Source organism: Sciurus vulgaris, assembly GCF_902686455.1.
Source record: "Sciurus vulgaris genome assembly, chromosome: 2".
NCBI classification, from domain to species: domain Eukaryota; kingdom Metazoa; phylum Chordata; class Mammalia; order Rodentia; family Sciuridae; genus Sciurus; species Sciurus vulgaris.
In genome coordinates this window covers 43,646,212-43,670,272 of record NC_136462.1, presented here as the reverse complement: position 1 = coordinate 43,670,272, position 24,061 = coordinate 43,646,212, and the positions used below count along the sequence as shown (strand labels likewise).

Sequence of the window (24,061 nt, the reverse complement as noted above, 5' to 3'; positions counted from 1 at the left end):
CCATGAAGATCATTATAAAAACACATTTGTATATTTTAGTCCCATGACTCATATTTTACAGTCAACACTTTGTTATCCTGACTTAAGATACAAATCCTAGTTAAATTAGTAAATTATTTAAGTTTATTGTAGATAGAAAAACAAAATAGATTTGTGCAAAAGCGTAAATCCTTCCCTATGAGATGTTAACTAGACAAAAAACATTTGTTTTTAGAGGGAAAAGACTGTTGGAGATAAGCAATCACAGAAGAGCTGGGCTTTATGGGTGCTGTTACTTTCTCTGTTTGACTTTGGGCAGATCACTTGGTCATTCTGAGCCTCAGTTTTTCCACCTATTAAAAAAAAGAGAGACCATAATTATTTTGAGGATCAAATGAAATAACATATGTAAAAACTCCTCAACTATGAAGTGCTTATACATTTTTTTGTATAAGAGATAAGCTATAGTTTTTTGCATAGAGATAAGCTATAGTTTGTATACTTTGCAGCCTTCTCAGAATCTATTTTTAACCTGACAGCAAACTCAGGGATTTAGTTTTCTCTTCTCACCTGCAATTCATGGAGGCTGTATATAAAAGAAAAAGATTACACATATTTTCCCTATTTCTAATCTCCCGATCCCTTTCTTTAGGAAATGAAAAGATAGAACATAGCAGCTTTGTTCTCTGGGTCAGCAGAGCATTACCAAGCCCCAAAAGAATATTAAAACAGTTTCAAAACCCTATTTCTAGTTACAAAATCCTATATTGTCAGGAAAAAAGCTTTTGCTGAGAGACTTTGAGAAAAACCGTGTTTGAAACTCAGCAGCTGGAATAGCAAAATGAATTGTCGTGTATTAAACATTAGTGCTCATGCCAGTATTGCTAACGACAAAATAAAATCTTCCTTCTCCAGGTTGAAATTATCCAATGATGAAATCAAACGGGCAATTCTAACAATGGACGAACAGGAAGATTTGCCCAAGGACATGTTGGAACAGGTGAGCACCAGAGGCTTCTTGGAGTCTAAGTGACAGCTGACTTTTCCACAGGGAGTAGGATAGTTACACAATTTGGTTGTTGCTAGTAGATACTTTCTGTCTTTCTGAATTAAGAAGGCTGAACCAAGGATTCATATGGCTCTTTTATGACTTCATTCTCTCATTTTCCTCAAAATGATGAATGGGAAAGGAAGGTCACAAATTTGTCAAATGCCTGGGTCCCACGATGCCAGATTCTGTCCCTCAAGCTGCAATTAAGTTATTATGTCTTTGCTAAAACATAATAAATCTCATATAAATCTTCTATCTCAAGTAGAAAAATCTGTTTCATAAGACCTTGAGAATCTTACTAGCATTATGCAGACCATACTACATAAACTGATAAATTATATTAAATTCTTAATATAATCTATATTTGGTCATGGCTCATCATGCCATCAAGTACAAAAACCACTATTAAACCCCTAGCACTATCATCTGTCTCTAAATATTCCAGTGTCATTAAGTAAACTGTCAGTTTCTTGGGGCTAGTTCTTGTCTCTATTCACATATGGCACCCTCTTTTGTTAAAAAAAAAAAAAAAGGCAATTAATTCAAATGCCCAGGCTAGCAAGTGGGACTTACCCACAGTGAATACATGTAATTTTTATTATTTGTGGCCAAGCAGCCAGTCTCATGTGATGACCTGGTCTCTCTCTCTGCAGTATTTTTATAGCATTTCCACTTAGCCACTCCAACTATGCCATGTGTTATTCAACAACTTTGTTTTGTTGTCTGCAAATGTCAAGGTTGTTGAACTAACACACACACCAGGTCTTTCTCCTATCTCTTCCTCCTGCCCTTGGTCTGGGTTTTGGTTTTTCTGGGCCTCATAGTGATAGTCTGAGGATACTCCAGGATTATTTGAGCTTTCCATCTCATTCCTTGGTGGTGGGTAGGGAATCAGATTTTAACTGACTCAGGCCAGGAGGTCCATGTTTATTAGAGCCAGGCCCACTTAAGGTCAACTGTGGGCCCAAGCAACCATGATTCCAGCTGAACAAAAGGTCTTGTCTGTAGGCATGCTCAGCTCCACGGGCACAGAAAAAGGGCCTTTTACATTACTGAAGTGATCCTGGATGGCACGGCCACTCTGGATAGAGCACTCTTCTGTCTGTGTGTGCATCTTCTGTGGTCCTTACTGATGTCCTCAAAGGCCTCAGACACACAGGAGGGAGGAGTGATGGGTACAGCGCAACCCCCCACCCCAAAATGGAGCTGCATCCCCTACAACCTCTGCAGCTGGAGTTGTCTTAGGGAAAAACCCTCACACTTGGCAGAGAAAAACTTTCATGCTGCTCTCAAGAGGTTTGATTTAATTATCAAAATAATTAATGACTGTGTCCTCAAGTCTCCCAGGATGCTCTGCACATGAATAGTTTTAAAGCTTTCCCCATTTTCTTAGCTCATTTTGAGCTCCTCGTTGTTCTCTTCCCTCCCTCACCATACACCCATCAAAATCATCTCTGCCCGAGGAGTGGAAAGTACAGCATCCCTCAGCCCTCCCCAGCTCACAGGTGACTCTGCCTTCAAGTTGCTAACCCAGAGTGAAGAGCAACGTGTAAAGCTGCTTTAGTCCTTCTGTCTTAAGCCCCCATCGACAAGGTCATATGTTTAAAATTCCACAAGATCTGTTTACTGTGAAATTGCATCCAGCAAAATTCCTCCTTGAGGGAAAGGATTCCAAAATCTTGCCAAAAGACCTTGCAGTGCAAATAGAACGTACTTCAAATAAACACAAGTAAGAAAATCTGTCTACTGACGCAGAATCTGGCCAAGGATATTTTTGACCTGGTCTCTCCTGATAATTCTATGGGCGCCTCACTCTCTGGTCAGCTCCCACGCTCTTCCTCTTCTTCCATATTTTACTATTCTACCTCTGCTCCCTTTTCTTCCATATACCTCTCTTTGCAGAGACATGTTGATACCAGCATCTATCTCTTTACTCCTGTTTGTGGTTTTGCATTAGGGCGCACTCATTCCTTCCAGTCCTGCTGAGCTCAGATGTCAGATGAACTGTCTTCCTTAGAATGCGTATCTTTCTCCTTGTTCCCAGGTGTTTGCCTAGCACTCCGTTCCTCTCTTAAAAGTATCCACACACAGTGCGTTTCTTGACTCTCCTTTGAGGGACTGGTCCTTGAACATGTGTCTCTTATTGCGCTCCTGTAAGTAACAAAAGGGACACTGTGGTTGTGTTATCCTGAACACTGGCCAGTGGGCTCAACACAACTAACTGGGGCAGCAGGCTGTGCAAATTGGTGAAAGGATCCCAGAGACTAGAACTGAGTAGGTTAAACCCCAAACTAAGCATTAGAAAAACAAATCTCCCCGCCCCCCCTCTTCCTTCTCTTTTCTCCTTTCCCTACTGCCTTCCTTCCCTCTGTTCCCTGAGGAAGAGTAAGAAATTGCATGTCCTGTCTAGGGTCACTCTTTGAACACTGGCATAGCAATGCCTCCGTGTTCCTGGCCACCAGACCTGTGTGAACACCATGGCACCAGCTTTCCTCTGACCTTCCTTCCATTCTGTCCCTGTCCCTTCCTTCTAATCAGGGGCCCAGCTGGATTGACTGCCCTGCCCCTAGAGCATCAGCCTCACCCTCTCAACTCTTACCTTGTTGAATTTTCTGCCTTTAATACACACGGATGTGCACACACCCATCCAGCTACTGTTTGCTCTCTCTCTCTGACACAGCCAGGGTGGACAACTTGTCCATACTCACCTCCTGGGCACTCTTCATTCACCCACTGCAGTCTGTCCGCCTCGGCTCCCCAAAGCTGTTCTCAATGAGGACACTCACAGCTTCCCTGTGGCCAAAGGCAGGGCACACTTTGTAGTCCTTATCTTCCTTCATTTCTTGGTGACATGTGATACCAGTGGCCACTTGCTCTACCATGAAACACGGTTCCCTTGGCCTTGTGGAACTGCACTGGCTTCTCCAGCTGTACCTCTGTTGCTTCCTTTGAAGGCCCCATCCTCTTGTGCTCACCCCTTGATTGTTGTTCTCCAGCCCTGATTATTTTCCTGTGGACAGTTCCTCTACTTATGTCACTCACATCCATGAGCTTTGTACAACCAATGCCACTACTTTGTCTTCCAAATACTTCTCTTTACGGTTTCAGACCCATTTGTCCCACCACCTCCTAGAAATACCTCTTTGGTTCTCATGCAAGTGTTACAAACCCTGAACCCGCCTTTTCATCCCCAGGCCACCTCTTGGCTTTTCCTCTTGTTATACTTTGTGTATATTTTTGCCTAAGCCAGAAGTCCGGGCTTCATCCTTGAGTCTTCCTCCTTCCTTTACTACAACCCATGCATTACGGTACTATTCAAGTTTCCTAAATAGCCCTAAAGTCTACCTTCAGCCCTATCCAATGCAGGCCACCGCCATCTCTCGCCTGGATCACTGCACCAACGATTCCCTCATGACCCCCTAAGAGTTTTGGTCCCTCCTACTTCTTTCTCCACTCTGTAAATATAGTGCTTTTTTTTTTTTTTTTTAAAGTGCTAGTTCACTCTCCAACATAAGATTTTTGAGGTATATCTTAGTGACCCCCAAAGCAAGCCTGGATTTCTTATAAAGCCTTTGTCACTCCCTGCCCTCTATCACCTCGTCACGGCTGCTCTTCCACCTGCATAAATGCCGTGCTGACTGGCGGTGGTGTGCACTCTGCCTAGGACATAGTCCAGCCTCACCCCACTTCTCTATACTTCCCATGCCTCCTTCCCTATAGTTTCAGTTCTCTTTCTCTGCCAGCAGCACCCAGGCTCCTTGCTTTTTCTGAAGTCTCCCAGTTAAATCCAACAAACATTTGAAAACCTACAAAAGGGACCACCCAGTGCCAGCACCAAGTTACAGATCTTAGAGTTCAGAGGATCAGTGTAATTAAAAAAAAAAAAAGAAAGAAAGAAAAATCAAAGAGCATTTAAGCTAGAAAATAGCATGCTTGCACAGTTCTACACATATATATACAAACTGAGAGGAAATCAGACACAGAAGTACTTTTTCAACTTAAAATATTGTTGCTATTTTTCCACATTCCATGATCATTTGTCCTTCCAAAATAAGATATGGAATCAAAAACATCAGACCTCACTTTGTTCCTCTCATTAGCACTACATGGAATAATAAAGGAGATGAAATTAGATAAGCAGAAAAATAAGCAAATTGAATGGAAACTGCAAATAGAATCATTCATTCCATCATGTTATAATAGGAAAAAGCATTGAAGTAGGAGTCAAAGAGACCTAGGTTCTGTTTCTGACAGTTACACAAACTTGCTTTGTAGGCTGGGTGAGTTGCTTAACCTCTCTGGTCCTCAGTTTCAATGAGAAGGCTGAATCTCTAAGGTCCCTCTCATGGCCCATACAAAGTGGGTCCGTAGAGAACTTCCAGTTCCTACTTGAGAGGCAGTAGAGAATAAGAAAGTGCCAGAAATTAATCTTAGACCAATGTAATGACTTTCAAGTAAAAATGTAAATATTTAATTATTTCTGTTGAATCTTAGTAACCTATAAGTAGAGTTTATATGTTGAACAAAAGTTAAAATTTCGTCTTGGGACAAATTAGCTGGAAGGGTAAAAACTTGCTGCAGAGATTTAAGCTATAAACCTTCAATTTATTATGTGCATGTACTTTTTAGCTTTTGAAATTTGTTCCTGAAAAAAGTGATATTGACCTGTTGGAGGAACATAAGCATGAATTGGATCGGATGGCCAAGGCTGATCGATTCCTGTTTGAAATGAGCCGGTGAGTTCCAAGATGCCGGAAGATGAAAGATGTCCCCTACCTGACTAATTGCAATTCACATTAAATCGCTTGGGCCAATTAACCTGGTTTAACTTAAAGCTTTTTTAGGTTCTAAAGTCTTTCCAAGTCTGAGTTGTGTGGCGTTCAATTGTTTTGTTTATGTGAGTTCTTGCCCATGGATTAGCCAGGGTCAGGGTTGGTTTTTTTCACAACTCTATTTCTGGGCCTCTTTGGCTTATGTACTTTGGTCTTATCAACTCTTAACTTTCCTAGCTCCAGTCTGTGCCATTCTCCTCACCAATCTGAGTTTTGAGGATAGTACTCATGCTCCCTAGTACCTTGGCATCTCAAGATTGTTATAAAATAGAAAAGAAAAATGGTCAGACTCTGTTAATGTCAACCCAGAACTGCCATAACTGAATGGCCAGGATCTGAATGTCAAATTGTGACACATGCAGACATCACTAATCAATCGTGGCACTCTTCCCACGGAGCGTTGGCAAGCTTTCTAAGCCCTTCTCCAGATATCCCTGAGGCAGTCTCTGCTTCATAATTGGGTTTGGCATGTGAGCTGAGTCTATTTGTCATTCTAGGCCTACCAAATTGATTCTGCATTAGGGAAGGAGCAGTGGTCCTGAAACTCTCTCTGAACCTCAGGGCAGCTCTTCTCCTCAGTGCCAAAGGCCTGCAAATGCAGCCAAGGGGAACACATCTCTCACTCTTCATTCCTGCCATGTCCAGACTTATTTTTTCATGTTGTTGTTCTATCACAATTTGCCATTTTGTGTACTACTGTCAAACAAAGAATGTCTTTGGAATTTTGACAGGTACAACCAACAATCCTCAGTATAGACAAGTAAATAACCACCTGCAATACCTACCACTTGTTAAGCATCTAGATCTTTGCATGAATCATCCCATTTAACCTTATTCTCACCCTGCCTGGGGAGATCTCAGGGAAAGAGGTATTTTATTCCACCTACCAACAAGGAAAACAAGACTCAGAGGAGTTTTAGTACCTGTTCAAGGTCACCCAATACAAGGAGCATCTGGGCTGCCCACTCAGGTCTGTTTGATTATATGGTACAGTGGAGGAGGGACTGATCCCAGGTCCTGTTGAACTGGCACTTCCAACATAAGTGCGTTAGGCGCTAACTTCAGAAGGCCTACTGTAACCCCCAGTAATAAGACAGCTCAGCTTGGTGGTGATCAGAGGCCAGTGTGCGCTCCTATCCTCTCTAGTTGCTCTGGGAAGGTGGAGTTTGCCATCCCTGAGGGGAGCAGATAGGAGCTAATTGTGAAGGAAAAGGAAGGTTTGGGAATGTGAGTAAAGAGAGGATAATAGGGCAGGATGCTGGAGACAGGTCTTTAGAATTTGGCCTAAAGCCAAATTTTGTGAAACATTAAACTTGGGAAACTGCCCTTTATTTGCAGTAGAGTGGAGAGGCCCTACAACTTTATTCCTTTCATCTCTTCTATGTTTGAGCTTTTGGCACTCTGAGGAAGTGAAGAGGGCTTTAGCAACAGCAGCTGGTTCTCCCTTTCTTCAGCAGTTGCCTTATTTGGTTGAAGCTAAGGGCTCTGGGACAGTGGCCCAAATATCCAGTGCAGAAATGGGTTCTTGTATTTAGTGAATGCTGATCAATACATGCTTGGTCTTACAGAATCAATCATTATCAGCAAAGACTGCAATCACTGTACTTCAAAAAGAAGTTTGCAGAGCGTGTGGCAGAAGTGAAACCCAAAGTAGAAGGTAAAGCAGAGCCACCTAGTTTGGGAGTGATGTTTATCGTAAGTGCCCATTTACAAGTTCCATCCAAGTGAACATAGTCATCAGGGTCCCTGTGGTGGTTTTGTTGCTTGAATTCTTTTGAAATCTAGTGGACAGCTGGGCACCATGTTGCACACCTTAATCCCAGTGACTGGGCAGGAGGATCACAAGTTCCAGGCTAGCCACAGAAATATAGCGAGACATTATCTCAAAATAAAAAATAAAGAGGACTAGAGATGTAGCGTAGTGATAAAGTACCTCTGGTTAATTAAAAAAAAAAAAGTAAACTTGAACATCCAATGGACAATTACTTAAAGTCAGCACTTGGCTTGCTGTCCTGGCCTGGCATACCTCCTGAGCTCAACCGCGGGGCTGGGCTTTTGACCACATGGGTGTAGCTTAGGAATGAATTTGACCATTACTAGCATTAAATCTGTAATAACTTTCTTGCAACAGGGCCTTAGTACATTTTTCTAAAGGTAGATTTGAGTCTGTTAAGTTTTTAAATATTTGAGATGTGGGCGAGGCCAGTGGAAAACACAGTTATAGAATGTGAGCTAAAGTAAGAGTCTTCTTGAGCTTCAATCCCTGTTTTGACACCTGCAAACGAAAACATGTAACATATTGGATCTGTGGACTTGATCAGTAATCCTGCTTACTGACTCTACCGGGATTGAAAGTGTTTGCAAAGGAATGTTGAAATTGGAATTGCTATTCCGTGTATTCTTAAAAGCTCAAGGTTGAGTCAGACCAGAAAAGGACTGAGAAAGGAGAGGAATTCATAGCCAACTCTGGAAACTTTCTCTGCTTTAGTGTGTCCCTGTATCCTTTGCTTCGAGTTTAGATGTTCTGAAAGTACTCCCTGGTAGTCCAATGACCTAGTTTTACATCTTCCATATTTGTTATGGTATGTCAATTTAGGACAGGCATCACTGAAAGTGCTGGTGGTAATAGTTGTGTTTTTATGTGTTTTGTTTTGAAGCAATTCGTTCTGGCTCAGAAGAAGTATTCAGGAGTGGCGCCCTCAAGCAGTTGCTGGAGGTGGTTTTGGCATTTGGAAATTACATGAATAAAGGCCAAAGAGGAAATGCCTATGGATTCAAGATATCCAGCCTCAACAAGATTGCTGACACAAAATCCAGTATTGACAAGTGAGTGTAGAATCTTCCAACACTAGCAGCATCTGAGTGCTTAAGTAGTACTCGAGTTGCCCTCTCTGGTCCTCCTTGGCCTCCATGACACTGCAGTCTCCAGTTTGAACCTTTTTTTCTCAGTACTCTTCTCTAACATGAACTCCATTCTGCTCTCTCATCACCATGGGCATCCCCAAGTTCCCATGGGGCCAGTTATCTTTCATCCATTTTTAATGTATGGGGACACTATCTATTTCAGATCTTTTTTTAAATTAGCCCTGTCTTTTTTTGTAAGCTTTTTAAATTATAGTATAATATACTAAAGAGAGGTCAGTAGGCATAAATGTACATCTTGATGAGTTTTGAGAAACTGAGTACACTTGTATGACCAAGATCAAGAAGCAGAATACCACCAGCTCTCTGGAAGTCTCCTCCTAGCCCCAAAGTCACTACTGCTCTGCAGAGAACTGTATTCCAGAGAAAAGGAAAAAAGTGATAGTTGATACTGGGAAGGTGAAGCTCGTTGGGTTTTTAGGTTGTTTTCCTTTCACACATTCAGATAGCTCACAGCTATCTGAAAAACTTGTGATGCATAAATGTATTTTGGCCGTTGGTATTCAGCCACTCATCCCAAGACTCATTAAAATGCTTCCTAGAAAGTGTACAGTGCTGCAGTTTAGGTGAACACTCTGGCTAGAAACCAGTGAAAATGCTGTTGTGTCATGGGCAGGGAGGGTCATCACGCCTATTAACTCTAGTTTTCCTGAGATCTTTGTTTCTCTGAGGTTCTCACTGACTTCAGAGGAGCTGGCACAATTGTTTCTAAGGTAAGCATCTCTGTACCCAAATTCTTTTTAGAAGTGTGGGCTGTTCATCCTAATTATTCCCAGCTAATGAGGCTTTTTACCCTATATTTTCAATAGGGTTAGTGAAGCATAACATATGGCAACTCTCAATCCATCTTAGCAGAAATAAGAAACGTGTTAAGCTGTCATTTTTGCATCATGCGAGAGCCAGAGATGAAGAGCAGCTGTTGTATTGTAGCCCTGCCACGGTGTTTAGAACATGAGGACTTGATCCTTTTCAGAGCATTTTCACATGTGATGGTCACAGCAACCTGTGAAGTTCACAAGCCAAATCTGTTATCACCTATTGTCAGATAAAATGCTTGCCTGAGGTCACACCAAGCAAGGTATTTGGCCTCACAGGTATTTAACACCTGATCTGTTGGTCTGGCTATAGTTCTACCCTTGCCAACAGATGGATCTTATTTGGAGGCTGGGCCAGGGACTGGCAGCCTCTGATTTGCATATAAGGAGCAGTGACCTTTCCAAGAAAGAGTGTTCTCTTCAGCTGCCCCTGCACACATACACAGAGGCAGAGCACACACACTCACCAGTAACCTCGAGCTTATGTAATTATTGGCTTATTGAGTTTACTACAGAATTTATCTAATGTACAAATCTTGTCAAAGAATAAAACATTTTCTGACCTTTCTTCTTCCTCTTTTTCTGCCTGTGAATATTTGGTCCCCAAATATAGCACCAGTGTGTCTGAACCCACAGAGCCTAATGCAGCACCCACATTCAATACTTCTTCAACTGGGTATCACCAAACTGCTTAATGGTGGCACAGTCATCAGGGAAGGCTCAAGCTCCTGGTGACCTGGGAGTAGTCAAATGCATGGCTGTTCAGTTGTTCATTCTTCAAGGATTTGTATTTAGTCAAATGGGGTGTTATTTGAATGGCAAACAAATGAGGAATGTCTGAGCTGGTTTCAAGGCTTTCTGCAATAAGAAAGGTACATAGAGTTAAAGTTATCTAAATTGCTCTAAATAACTAAGCATTTCTCTATGATAATGGAGAAAAGTAGCATTAGTCTTTCCTGTGATGGCACCTGGCACTTCGTTCCCTCCCTTTATTCCTTAGGTAAGAGGCACCAGGGCAGATAGGTAGGTCCTGTGAACAGCAGAACTCAAGTGGAAAGACACAGCTAAATGCTGGAATCCTGAGTGCCCAGAATTATTGGCCACTGTTTTGATTTGCTGGACAATGGTTTTCTAATTACTGAAGAAAAATAAAGGAATTTTTTAAAAAATGTGAGTCCTCGATTCAGGGATAGGAATGTATTATCTGTATGAAGCTGCAAGGATAACCAGAAATGCTTTTTAGGGTTATAGGAAAGAAAATGGCAATTGTGATTCACTTTGGCTAGATGTGGGCAGGAATCTTGTGACTTAGTGTTGAAAATGAGCAAATTACCCATCTTATGGAAATGCTTCTAGAGAAATGCATTCGTACCTCTTGTTTATGGTAACTGCAGTAGATTAGTAGTTCTTGATGCTAGCTGCAGGTTAGAATCATCAGGGAATTTTAACAAATATCCATGCCTGCCCCACCTTATTCCAATTAAATGAGCCTTTGGGGTTGGCCCAGGCATCTGGATCCCAGGTGATTGCAATGTGCAGCAGAGTCGGTGACAGCGGGACCAGAGTAACACGGCTTTGCCTGATAGTGTTATCAGACACCCCCCCCTTTCCAATCCAGGTCAGTCAGGGTTCAGCCCTGTCACCACCCTCACCGCTAGAGAGGGAGCTGGCACAGCCAGCCGTTTTAAGTACTAAGGGTTATGCAGTTAAGAGCTGAAGTGTTGCTAAAAGTAGAACTGTATTCACAGCTGCGAGGACGTCATACATGTGATGGCACAGTTATGGCCCGCTTCCAGGTTCAGCCCTGGAATAGGGGACTTTCTGACTTTCTGACTGCCCTTCAGATGGAATCTTGAGTAATAATGGTTATCAGTGAGTTGGTTCTTAGACCTGAAAAGTATTTCAAGTACTTTTAGACTGGAAAATAGCTACTCTCTTCAGTGGGTTAAACATCTCTCACTTCTGACTCCAACCCATCCAATTCTGCTTTGAATTTGTAAGGTACACCCTATTTGGGAACCGGTACTCTATAAAGGTAAACCTAATCTTCTCTCCATTGGCAGTGGTTCAGATTCACTTTTGCCACCAAGGATTACTCAGATTTTGAAGGATGCTCATTATAGACCAGAAATATAATTCTTTTCCTAACCATTCCTTTTTAGGCTCTCTCATTCTCCTTTTCTTTTGAGAGCCGCTGCCTTACCAGAACCTCCAAATTATAAAGTTTGTGGAAGAATTTAAAATAATTGTGGGTGCTGCCCCTTGAGCATATAAATCATATATAGATTAATTATGTTGAATGCTCTTCCTTTCTTTAATTGTAGGAACATTACCCTTTTGCACTATCTAATAACTATTGTGGAAAATAAATACCCCAAGGTTCTCAATCTAAATGAAGAATTGCGGGATATTCCTCAAGCAGCAAAAGTAAAGTAAGTACTCGTAGTGGATTACTGCAGTTCTGTAAATCACTCGGACTGTAGGTTAGCCATTGAGGGGACCTGGCATTGCATGAAGTAAACTGCATGAAGTGGGTCCTTCTGTTTGTTTTCCTCTGAACATGATATGAAATAAAGTTTCAATTGTATCCAAATCATTGAAATACGCTTGTAACAACAAGCTTTTGAATATAAATTTTTCTAGATCCATATAAGCTAATATTCTGAGCTATTAAGAGTATAGGAAAAGAATATGGTTTCACTAATGCCTATAAAATGCAGTTCTTACTATCTTATCTATTTATCTACACAGGAAGGAGCACCTAAATTGAATGAGGATGCATGGTTAGGCAAATGGAGACTTACATGTAAGGGTGTTGCTAGTAATTTTCACATATGAGCACACTCCCTGAAACCAAGGCAACACTTTAATGGGAAGCAGTCTATATGCAGAGCAAGAAACTAAAAATAAAATGGGAAGTTGCCAAACTTTCACCAGAAACTTTACACCATGCTTCAGAGACTGGGGAGCAGGCCATTTTCCTTACGGTTTTTCCCTCCCGCTTTTGACTTTCTTTTTTACATACTTACATATGAACTGCATCTTTTTTATTTTTTCATTTTACTATGACTTTGAAAAGTATGATAAGCAGGCTAATCTATTCCCTCTGTAGAATCGGGTAGAAATATACCATATAAATACACCACGAAATTAAAACATTAAAGTAAATGAAGTGGGCTGGGGTTGTGGCTCAGTGGCAGAATGCTCACTCAGCATGTGTGAGGCACTGGGTTTGATCCTAAGCATCACATAAAAATAAATAAATAAAATGAAGGTACTGTGTCCATCTACAACTAAAAAAATTTTTTTGAAAAGTAAATGAAGTATTGGTGAGTTTCTTTGATGTGAAATATCTGTGAGAATTAAGTTTCAGTGTCTGTTGTTTAAAAGCTTTGACATAGAAAGCCTTTCAGGAGAAGCTCAGGAATCTGTCTCTAATAAAGAGTAAAAGGCAGTGAAAATAAAACAAGCTAGTACAACCTTAAGAAAAGTCATTGCTGACTGAAATGCAACATTATTTTGTAATACTCACATTACCAGAGCCTTGGTGAAAAGTAGTCTATTGATGGATGTGATTGTGGGTAAGCCAGTTTCTTTTGCTTTCTTAAAGAGAGCCAAGTATGGCAAGAAATGTATTTCTACATATAGTAACTCACTGGAGAGAGAATTTTTTGACACTGAAGCATAAAATACTTTTGTACACGTGGGAGACATTTCTCTTTTGCTATTTTTAACCAGTAAAATATACCTGCTGGCTGTGGAAAACAGAAAACATAATTCTGTACCTAAATTCCAGAAATTTAAGATGCGGTCCTTCTGTAGGATTCAAACAAGGAAGGGAATTTTTTTAAACATTTAAAATAAACTGGTATGCACTTCTAAGTGTGAAATATTTAAAGCTGCTATATATTTAATCCATCTAAATTGCATGCTGATTACTAAAATGTTACCATTTACAACAGCATGACTGAGCTGGACAAGGAAATCAGTACCTTGAGAAGTGGCTTGAAAGCAGTGGAGACAGTGAGTATTTGCTTCCCATTCTGAGTTCCAGTGTCTTTGCCATCATTGGTGCTGGTGACTTTCCGCACAGGATCTGTGGGTTACCTTGGCTTGTGGCCTGCCCAGGACAAACATTTACTGGTAAAAAAGAAAAAAAACAGCAATCAACAAGAAGCAAAGATGGATTTCATCTTGTGCCCAGCTTGGTGCTTCAATTGTGGGTAGTGGGTGGGTCACTATAGTAGGAGCTGAAAGTAGACCTGTAGTGCCACCAATTTACCTGGGAGGCAAGTCTTGTTCAGATGAATAAGCTGGGCTAGACAATCTTCAAGGACCCTCTCGGCGTCCAAGTCCTATCAAACATCTGATGTCTATCTTCGGTAGAGCAATAGAACTTCTCTGCTGCCTCTTGAGCATTCCTTGGTAGAGTATTTACCAGACAGACACTAGGGTGTGCTGGCCATGCTCAAGGGAAGGGATCATAAGGATTTGGGATCCTTGCCCTCTCTGGTGTTGCGGTCATTAAGAGAAACCAGTTCCCCACAGAATATCATGTCCAGATAAAAACAATGATTACAGCGGTGCCTTAAGGAAAGGACTGGATTGGGAGTAGTCTAGAGGTTTGTGGACTAGCACAGATCAGAAGGACTATGGGGCAAGATGCACAGGAGGGAGGCTGTGCCAGGTACAGAGACAACCTGGACCCTGGTCTCACAGGCAGAGGAGAGTGGAAGGAGTGAAGCATGACCATTAGCAGAGCGCCAGGTGGGTACTTTGCAAATGCAGCAACCACTGAGGGAAAAGCCAGGGATGGGAATCAGACAGGAAAGGGGGCTCACTGGCACGCTCTCTTGGGAGAAGACACATAGCTCTGGCCTGCACTTGGTGAAGGAGACCAATTCACAGGCAACTTGGAAAGGTGCCCCTCTCTTAAATATCTTCCAGACCATTTATCATAATGCTATGGGCACCCGCCCTTCTTTTTTTATATCACAAAATTATGCCATGGAGTACTGAATTCATTAAAGGCATACTGCTTATAAAAATTAAAATCATAACATCTGATTTTTCTTTTCTTTTATAAATTCAGGAGCATGTAAGGGTTTGTTTTCTTTTGTTTCTTCAAGGATGGGGTTACTGAAGTAATTGAGTAAACTCTTTCTCTTAGCCCCTGTGCAATTGGCCCAGAGTCATAAAACACATGGACAGTCCTCCCCAACTTTCAGAGAAGGCCAGGCTGGATCAGGGCACTTTGGGCGAGGCCTGTTTGCTGACCTTCACTCAGTTGCCTTTTCCTCCCCGTGGAGGCGTTCTTGAGACTAGCATGGCAGTTGTGACAGCCTTAAGCCTGATAATGACTTTCTGACCCTTGCACCTGAGCTAACTCAGACCAAGGCCAAGTGGGGCAGGGAGGAGGCGTGTTCCAAGGAAGTCCTGGTTTTGGCTTTTTAAAGAAGAGGTTGTCTGAATCTCTGCATTCTCTGGGTCATATGTATTGCATCACTCTCTGCATAGAAAAGGAGCTGCAGAAGCCTTCTGTTCCCCCTGGCAGCTTAAATGTCAAGGTGTAACCTTGAAAGAAAACATTGGGAGGCAGAGCTTGGCCTGCCCAAACATTCATGTGTCCTAATTGTGCTTTACCCTAATTGATTCTATTGTTTAAAGGTACCAGAAATGGAACTCTTATGAAATAGTACATTAGTGAAACACAGAGATGACTTTCCCATCCCATATCCAGCATACACTTTCCAGGCTACAGTACTAGAAAGGTGGCAGTCTCTTCTAGTCAGTCAGCTCCATACTTTATAAGTTTTCACTTCCATTATTTCATTTGATCCTCATGTTGATGTGGATACCGCCGTCATTTGAAAAATGAAGCCACTGAGACCCAGAGCAGCTTGCCATTGGTAAGAACTAAGTCAGGGTAGAGCTAAGTCAGAATTCACAGCTTGTGACCCCATGCTCCTGCTTCTTAGTCTCTTTGCCAAAGCAGGTGCCAAAAAAATAAGGGGATCCTTCCTGTTTAGTCAGTAGGTGCACTGCATAGTCATTGCCAAGACTCTAGAGGCAGCAGACCTAAGTTCACATTATGCCTCTATTTGACTTTGGGCAAAGAATTAAATTCCTCTAAACTTTAATGGAAATAAAGATTTCTTATTCATAGAGGAGCTGTAGGCATCAAGTAAGAAAGGGCATCTTGCAATGATGGGAATCAATTATTGAAATTTGATTTGAATCACCTGTGTGTTCATTAACACAATAATGGAGAATATGGAAAATTAATGAGACTAATTATTCTGCCTGCCTATTCACAAAAATCTAATGTATGGACAGGAGAACAAATGGTAGGTGATTTTGGTGCCTGAGTCTATATCTGAAATTCTACTGACCTAGATACCATGGTTTAGGAAGTAAGTAGACTTGGCAGAAGAGGAAAAAGGAAAAAAAAAAAAAAATCATGCCACTAGAATTCTGAGCACAGAATATCAATCATCAAAGTCTTTTACTCTCCCTCACAAACCCTTTGAATCCAATTTGCTTATTTGTTATTTGTTTAACTTCTGTTAGTTTTATCCGTGTGCTAATTTGCTTACCTTCTAAAGTCAGAATAAGAGATTGCACTGAGAATGTATTTAAATAATTGTTAAATTGCACATATATAAGACCTGGCTCTGGCATGATATAAGCAAAGGTAGGGGAAGCTAGAGAATCACAAAATGTTTTAGATGTGTTAGCTATGCTGAGTTATTAAATTTGAGGCATATAGGATAAGAGACAAGGTGTGCCTGCATTTGAAGCCTATGTTGTCATTATCCATTTCCTGTGTTTAAGGAACTGGAATATCAGAAGACTCAGCCCCCGCAGCCTGGAGATAAGTTTGTTTCTGTTGTCAGCCAGTTCATCACCGTAGCCAGCTTCAGCTTCTCCGATGTTGAAGATCTTCTAGCAGAAGCTAAAGACCTGGTAAATTTCCCTCTTGCATGCTGTTTGACTGGACTGGGCTTTCACTTGTTACTTTCAGATATGATGCTATTTGGGAAACAGCAGAAATGGGATCCAAACACCATGGTTTAGGAAATAAAGTAGCAGATAATTATTTTCCAGATTCCATTGTTTTGCATAGTGTGGGCGTATTTTAATCTCCATGACTGTGATTCATGGAAACACACCCTCGTTGCCTAACTGACCTGTTACTTTTATTTTAGCAAGATTTTGAAGGCTTGGGATGGTGTAAGACGCGTAAATACTGACAGTTTTCTCTTGCTTTTTCTTGGATTGATGTGCTTATCTCTGGAAACTAGAATAGATGATGAACAGGAACAGATAGAACTAAGGGTACTTGCCTCAGACCTCTTTAGGCATATACTTTTCTGAGAGAGCCTGAAGAAGACAGGACACTACTAACAAAACTCATTCAATGAGATGCATTTTAGTTCACAGTCTTATCACAAGAGGTTGTTTTTTGTTGTTGTTGTTGTTGTTGTTTTTATGTTTTTGAATTTTAGCAAGACATTTCTTTTTATGATTCTTGCTATTCAAAATTTTATTTTCCTGTGGAGAAAAAATTTTCATTAGCAGATAACAACCAAGACTTTTAAATATCACCCCCTTCACACCCTTGTTGATCCCGCCATTATTTTTTCTATAATAAGAAACACAGGTATAAAAAGAGACACAGGTACATGTTCTCTTTTTCTCTTCACTTTTCATGTTTTTAAGTGATGTTAAGCCCCTACTACACTCCATGGAGTTCTTCTGCTCAGCCCATCTCTCAGTTGCTACCATGTTCCTGTTTGAATCTTTCCTTCAGAACTTGAGTAGTGTCATCTTTCTGTGGTCACTGTTGTAGGTGTGGCTGATTGGTCACATAAGGGTATGCACACACTAGTTCACGTTCAGAAGTAGACTGCGTTCACAAGCCTCAGCTAATCTCAACAGTAAACTCACTCTCCAGCCTCATGAAATAAATGAGAAGACAATACATGGTCAAGTGACTACTCTTCTCTGAGGTGTAACCTTTCACATCCCGCAGTGGAAATCAGTCAAGTGATATCAACATCTGTGGTTCGAACCCCGACTGTGGAAGCCCCCATTCATATGTGTGGGGCTCACCACTTTGGAGTGTGCCTTCTGTGAAGGAAGAGTCACCCCTTTCCTTAACAGCCCAACAAAGAACCTGTCTCTTCACAGAGCTCAAACATGTTTGTAAGAGAAAACTGGATAACTTGTTTTTATTTAAACACATCCACAGGCGTGTGCACACATAAAACCTACTTTGTGTGTGGGGGGGGACTTTAATCTGGCCCTAGTTTCTTTCAGATTTCTGAGACTAAAATATATATGATTTCATCATCATTAGAATTCCTAGATAACAAGATCATTCAGGATGCTTTGAAGTGCATGAACTTGAATGTTTTAGAAACTCAGTTGTAGACTGTTTATTGCAATTTTGTTCATACCAGAACTTTTAGAAATTAGCTTATAAAACCATGGAGCAAGCTGGAGCACTGTAATGTGGTGCATGAAGAATGTTATGTTTTTCCCCTGAAGGGCCCTTTTTTATAATAGAATATTTCTAAATAAGTAAAACATTGAAAACAACTCCTCAGTAAAAAGAAAAGTGGTTTTAAAATACTACATATTTTAAAATATGGAATATTAATTATAAAATGTTACATAAATATTTCTATTTAGATAGGTGTGTAACTGTAGTTGAAATTGTTTTTTTTTTTTTTTAAGAATATTGAAAACTTTTAAGGTCCATAGTATTACCAAAATATCTGAAAAACTTAACAATACAGTAAAGGCAAGTAATGTAAGAAAAATAAAATCAATGAGAAACTTTTGAGTTCAAACAAACTACAAAAACCTGTCATGATCTACATATGATGAAAATAAAGTGGAAAATTTTAAGTGGGTGATTAGGCATAAAGAAAGAGAATTCATAGAGGATGAATGATCTCGCTGATAAGCAGATGAGGACATATAAGGGGGGGTAGGAGGGGTTAGCATTAGGGTTAGGGTTAGGTTTAGGGTTAGGGATAAGGAGGGTGTTAAGAATGGAGGAAGGAAGGACTGTATAGAGGGAAAAGAGGGGTGGGAGGGGTGGGGGGAAGGGAAAAAAATAACAGACTGAATCAAACAACATTGCCCTATGTAAATTTATGATTTTTAATTAAAATAAATAAATTTAAAAAGAAAAAAAAAAAAGAGAATTCATTTGACTTTGAATCTGGGAGCACTGTCCTTGGTAGTTGAGATCTAGCAGCATCAGACCTTTACAGAAGAAGCACAGTCCGACTCGACTGAATGTGGTTATCATAATGCAGATAGTTGAAAGTGTATTGTCCTGAGTTATGAAGATAACCACTGGAAGAACTGCAAACAGAAACAGTTGAAACTTTTAGAAGGAAGCTAGATGTTCTTCTTTTGTTACTCTATATTTTTATTTAAATGTTTAAAGTTCTCCCTTAATATTATACATTTTGGACAGCTTGAGATTTGACACTAGGATTTCTGAGACAAAGGGCTGGAATAAAATTATTTTTTCTCAGTTAAAAGTTAGGAGTTTCAAGAATGACTCCCTAACCAGTTATTGTTTTCTAATTAGGACTCAGGAAATATCATAACAATCCTAACATTATTTTTGATTGGGGAAAGCAGCTAAGAAGCACTGGATCCCATTTGCTTTCGATAGTCACCATATGGCACCAATAAATGATATTAAACTACTTCAAAGACAAGTTAAAAGTACAAGGTTTCCTACCCCTGCTGAGTTTGCTATTAGTTTTTGTGTCTTGGGTGTTCTGCCCTACAATATTTTGCTTTCTTGTTTTTACTGTTGTTTAGTTAATAAAAAGTCATAGGAGGTAGTCTTAGATGTTAAGCTGAAATGAGGTGGAAAGGAATAAATGGTTTCAAAACTTGAGGCATGTTAAAATTCTCACTTTAGAAGTGATTAACAGACATGTTCAACTGCTGAAGGTAAAACAGGACTGCTAAAATCTATTCAGTAATGTGTGACTCCATTTGAGCCTTTGTCCTTCTAGGGAAATTTCCATTTGATCATGAAGTTCTCCTAAAAGACTGAGCTTCTTAAAATCTTCTTTTCTCCAGTTCACTAAAGCAGTGAAGCACTTTGGGGAGGACGCTGGCAAAATACAGCCGGATGAGTTCTTTGGCATTTTTGACCAGTTCCTTCAAGCTGTGTCAGAAGCCAAGCAAGAGAATGAGAACATGAGAAAGAGGAAGGAGGAGGAAGAGCGGCGAGCTCGCATGGAAGCACAGGTGAGGGGGTATCCTCAACTGGCCAAGTCCAGTCCTGGAAGTTCTCGGCTGCATTGCTCTTTAGATGCCCTGCTGGGCTGGCAAGAAGGTGGGCATGGCTGTGCTGTCTAGAAAGTTCTTAGGACTTCATCAGGTTTCTCTTGGGCAATTTGAGAGTGTATCACCAAAAACTTTAAAAATATATCCAGAGTCCTTTGATCTGGAACTCTACATCTTAGAAATTACTCTAAAGAAATAGTCACAAATTTGCACACACACACACAAAAAATCAACATTTTTAAATACTAGTCCTAAATTGAAAACAATCGAAATGTTTACCAAAAGGGCATTGGTCCTAATAGACACACAGTAGAATATTGTAGATATAGTAGCTACATAGAAGAATATTTGTGCAGTCTTTAAAAAACATGCCTTCAAAGAATATTTAATCATTCATTCAGAAAAACTTACAAAATGAGTTCTACATGAAATCATTTTTGTTGTATTTTGTTTATAAAATAAATGTTAATACAGAAAATTACCATGGTAGTATAAAGCCCCAAAAGGTTCACAGTGGTTATCTCATGGTAGCAGAATAAAGAGTGCTTTGTATCTCAATTATCAAATTTTTCTATATTATCTGTGTGTTGTGTGACTTTTAATAACAGCAACCCGCTCCAGACTTCCATGGCAGATGCAGACTAAGCATCGCTATGAGGAGTGGCCATGATCATTTGCTCTAGGCTCTCTGTACCCTAAAGAAACAATGTTTGGGGGGGGTCTGTTTAATAGTGCAAACTTTGTTTTTCCATTACAGAAACATGAATTGCCTAATTATTCTTTTTAAACAAGAACATAATGAGATTTTTTCCTAGAATCTAGATGGTGAAGGTCATTGTTTTTCACCATTTATCATATATCTGCCATGAGACCTCAAGTCCCAGTTACCCCTTTCTTGTGTCATCCAGGGAGCTTAGGAGCTTAACTGAACCTAGCTTGGTGTGACTGAATCATTACCATATGTCGCAGACTTCATCGTCACCGAAAACAAAACACAGCATCTTAACCCTTCTCTAAGAGGTGTCTTTCTATTCACAGCTCAAAGAACAAAGGGAAAGGGAGCGGAAAATGAGAAAAGCTAAAGAGAATAGTGAGGAAAGTGGAGAGTTTGATGACCTCGTTTCAGCTTTACGCTCAGGAGAAGTGTTTGACAAAGACCTTTCTAAACTGAAACGGAATCGCAAACGCATCTCCAACCAGGTGACGGACAGCAGCCGAGAGAGACCGGTCACAAAACTGAATTTTTAGTTTTCCTGGATACTTTTCTAAAAAGCTCAGTAGCAGCCCTTTGAAGTGACTAGACTGTTCCATTACACTGCCTTGCAATCCAAACAGTGGCAATTTCCTCCTTCATCTGTGAGTGTGTGTGAATGTGTGTGTATGTAAATGTATGTGTATATGTATATTAAAAATGTATATAGAAGTCTGAGTATCGTCTGGAGACCTCTATGTATGGATAAAAATTTTCTGTTAACGTACGTGCTCAGAAACCTTTGCTGTATGCATTCACATTGAGTGTGGCTCATTTTCTTTCCCTGAACACCATGACTGTTCAGAAGCACAATACTATCTCCTAAAAGAGATGACAGACATTCCCTAAGCATAAAAAAGAAAAAGAAAAAAAAAAAAAAAAAGAGAGAAAAAGAAAAAGGCTTGTGAAATATTTTACAGTTTCCAAGCTTGCTGTACTTTGAAACTATTTTCATTGGTGAAAATGGAGTTGGAAGAATATAGATTTAAAACGGTTTTTGCTATTGACAATGTGATGCTCAGGCATCACACCAGTAATTGATGGGATCAGCTTAAAATTTCTGATGTTAATTTGGGGATACAGTCTGTAAGTGTTTATCAAGAACATCTTGCACACAATTTGTATTATGTAGAATGTCAATCAGAATTCTTTTTGTATATTTAAAGCTTAAACATTAGTTTCTTTTCTCCTCCCCTAATTTCATCAAGTTTCCTGCCAAGTGCTCTTGATGATTTCTTTAAATTGCTTTTGGGAAAAAAAAAAAAAAAAACCAGTATCTAAATGCAACCCATACCCTTGTTAAAGAACCAGAATGTACTTGTTATTCTAACAATATAGATATATAAATCTTAAAAATTTCCACCCAAGACTTAAAGGAAGAATTCTCTGAAGGGATAAAGATTATTTTTAAAAAATTTTTAATGGGGTGCCTTTTTTTTTTTTTGTCTTTTCTATTTTCTGTTTCGTAGGACAAGCTGCATTTTCTGTGAATATAGGTCTGGACTAAAGAACACTTAAGAGTGTCACAAAATATCAACATCAATAGAGATGCCCAGATCTATTTATATCTAAGTATATTTAAAGTGGTTTGCTGTTATATGTTATCATTTTAAATTGTGTGTCAGTAAAGCTACCTGTAAAATTTCAGTCCAAAAAAATAAAGCTCTCAGGGAGAAATGAATAAAAACAATGAACATTAGAAAATAAAATATAGATGCTTACCATTAACCTACCAACTTTCAATATCCTTAAATTATATGATATATAAAAAGGACTGTTACTTTTTTTTTTTTTTTTTTTTGCTTTATTTATTTGTAGTGGGGTGGGAGGTGGGGTGGGGCTGATGTTTTTTTCTTTTCTTTCCATCTATCCTGTCGTGGTTGGGTTTCCTGTGGAGAGAGTAGTTTTTCCTGTTGCACTAGAACATTATTTACTCACTAAATTGAGTTCTTCAGTCAACTAACAAATATTTATTAAGTATCTACTATGTACCAGGCATGGTAGAGCTGTAGTGGTGAGCAAGACAGAGTCCCTGCCCACAAGGAGCTTACGTTCTAATGGGAATATTCAGGGATGAATAAAAAATCAATGTGTGTGCTGTACAGGACTCATACTATTTAAAAATGATTTGTATAAACTATAATGCTTAGTGCAGATGGCAAGGTATCTGTGCTGTACGAAAGCTGTGAAATAATGCTCTAAGAGTTGTCAAGAGCTGTGGTTTTACATTTTTCCCTCATTGCAAACTTAGCGACTTTCCACCCATTCTATGGAAGCGAATGACTCTTGCAGATAAAAGTTATACAAAGCAGAGGTTACACTCCTCCAGCTCCTAGTTAACCAAGGTCTGCAAATACACCACGTTAAAGGTGCAGTTGGAGACTAGGCTCAAACAGGCTTGGAGAGGAGGAGGAGTGGGATAGGATGATGGTTTTCTCTGTTCCTTAACTAAAGTGCCTCTATGTATATTTTTTTCTATTTATAGTAGGAGAAATTTGGTCTGGCTCAATTTTGGAATTGTATTTTGAAAATGGCTTTGTCTTACAGTTTAAGGAATGAACAAGTGGAAAGAGAGTCACAAAAGGAGCAAGTTTGTGTAGCATGTCCCTCTTGCCTTTGGTAATCACCCTCATTTTAATATGGCCATCCTGGTAGGCCTCCTTTGCCATTTCCATTTTTTGGTTTCTTTCCCTGAAAACTGTGTGCAGGTAATTCCATGTGCCATTGTTGAAAACAAAACAAAACAAAAAACTACTTTTTAGATTGGTGCTGGTGTAAGTAGCCACTTTTCTCTCTTGGGTGTGTATTTTAAAGTTTTTTGTTTGTTTTTTTAAATTAATGCCAAAAAGAAAAAGCATTATAATTTGTAAACTTAATTATATGTCTTGTATCTTATTAGCTTAGTAGTTGGAACCACTTAGTCTCTAGGTGCAAGACTGTTGTTACAGTACCAAGAAAAAAATGTCGTATGTGTTATGAGACTGTACATTTTTTTAAATAGCAATATGCAATAAAGATGACTTCATTGGGTGTACATATATGCTTTCTATGAATTATTAAAATGACATCATATAACTTCTTTGTGCTTTCCACCATTGAATTAAATATTGGAAATTGTTCACTAAATCAGAACTACATACATACCTTTAAACATGTACATGCTGGATCTAGAAGAGTGTAGTTTCTCTATTGGGGCAGCAATCAGTACATGCAGGCTATCATAGCTACCTCTTTCTGTATGTGGCTTATGTGTGAATTGAACATTTTTGTGTTAATGTGGTGGGACTACTGGTGAAATTATTCTGCTGGGAGTACAGAAAAGAATCTGAGATCACCAGAATGATAACCCTGTTTTTGATTTTGAAGTATTTCCTTTTAAAAA

At 39.7% G+C, this 24,061-nt stretch overlaps 1 protein-coding gene across 4 annotated transcripts in view; it reads left to right on the top strand.

The window, feature by feature from the left end:
- The window catches only part of DAAM1 (dishevelled associated activator of morphogenesis 1), a 162,576-nt gene extending 138,861 nt beyond the window's left edge, over window positions 1-23,715 (top strand). For all 4 annotated transcript variants that reach the window (XM_079125805.1, XM_079125802.1, XM_079125803.1 and 1 more), the window contains 9 exons: window positions 895-979; window positions 5,660-5,766; window positions 7,431-7,519; window positions 8,520-8,688; window positions 11,924-12,031; window positions 13,562-13,622; window positions 16,434-16,565; window positions 19,719-19,889; window positions 20,967-23,715. In XM_079125805.1, the coding sequence (XP_078981931.1) occupies window positions 895-979; window positions 5,660-5,766; window positions 7,431-7,519; window positions 8,520-8,688; window positions 11,924-12,031; window positions 13,562-13,622; window positions 16,434-16,565; window positions 19,719-19,889; window positions 20,967-21,176 (1,132 nt within the window). In that variant the 3' untranslated portion in view covers window positions 21,177-23,715. The remainder of the gene's footprint in view (window positions 1-894; window positions 980-5,659; window positions 5,767-7,430; window positions 7,520-8,519; window positions 8,689-11,923; window positions 12,032-13,561; window positions 13,623-16,433; window positions 16,566-19,718; window positions 19,890-20,966) is intronic.
- The last annotated feature ends 346 nt before the right edge of the window (window positions 23,716-24,061 follow it).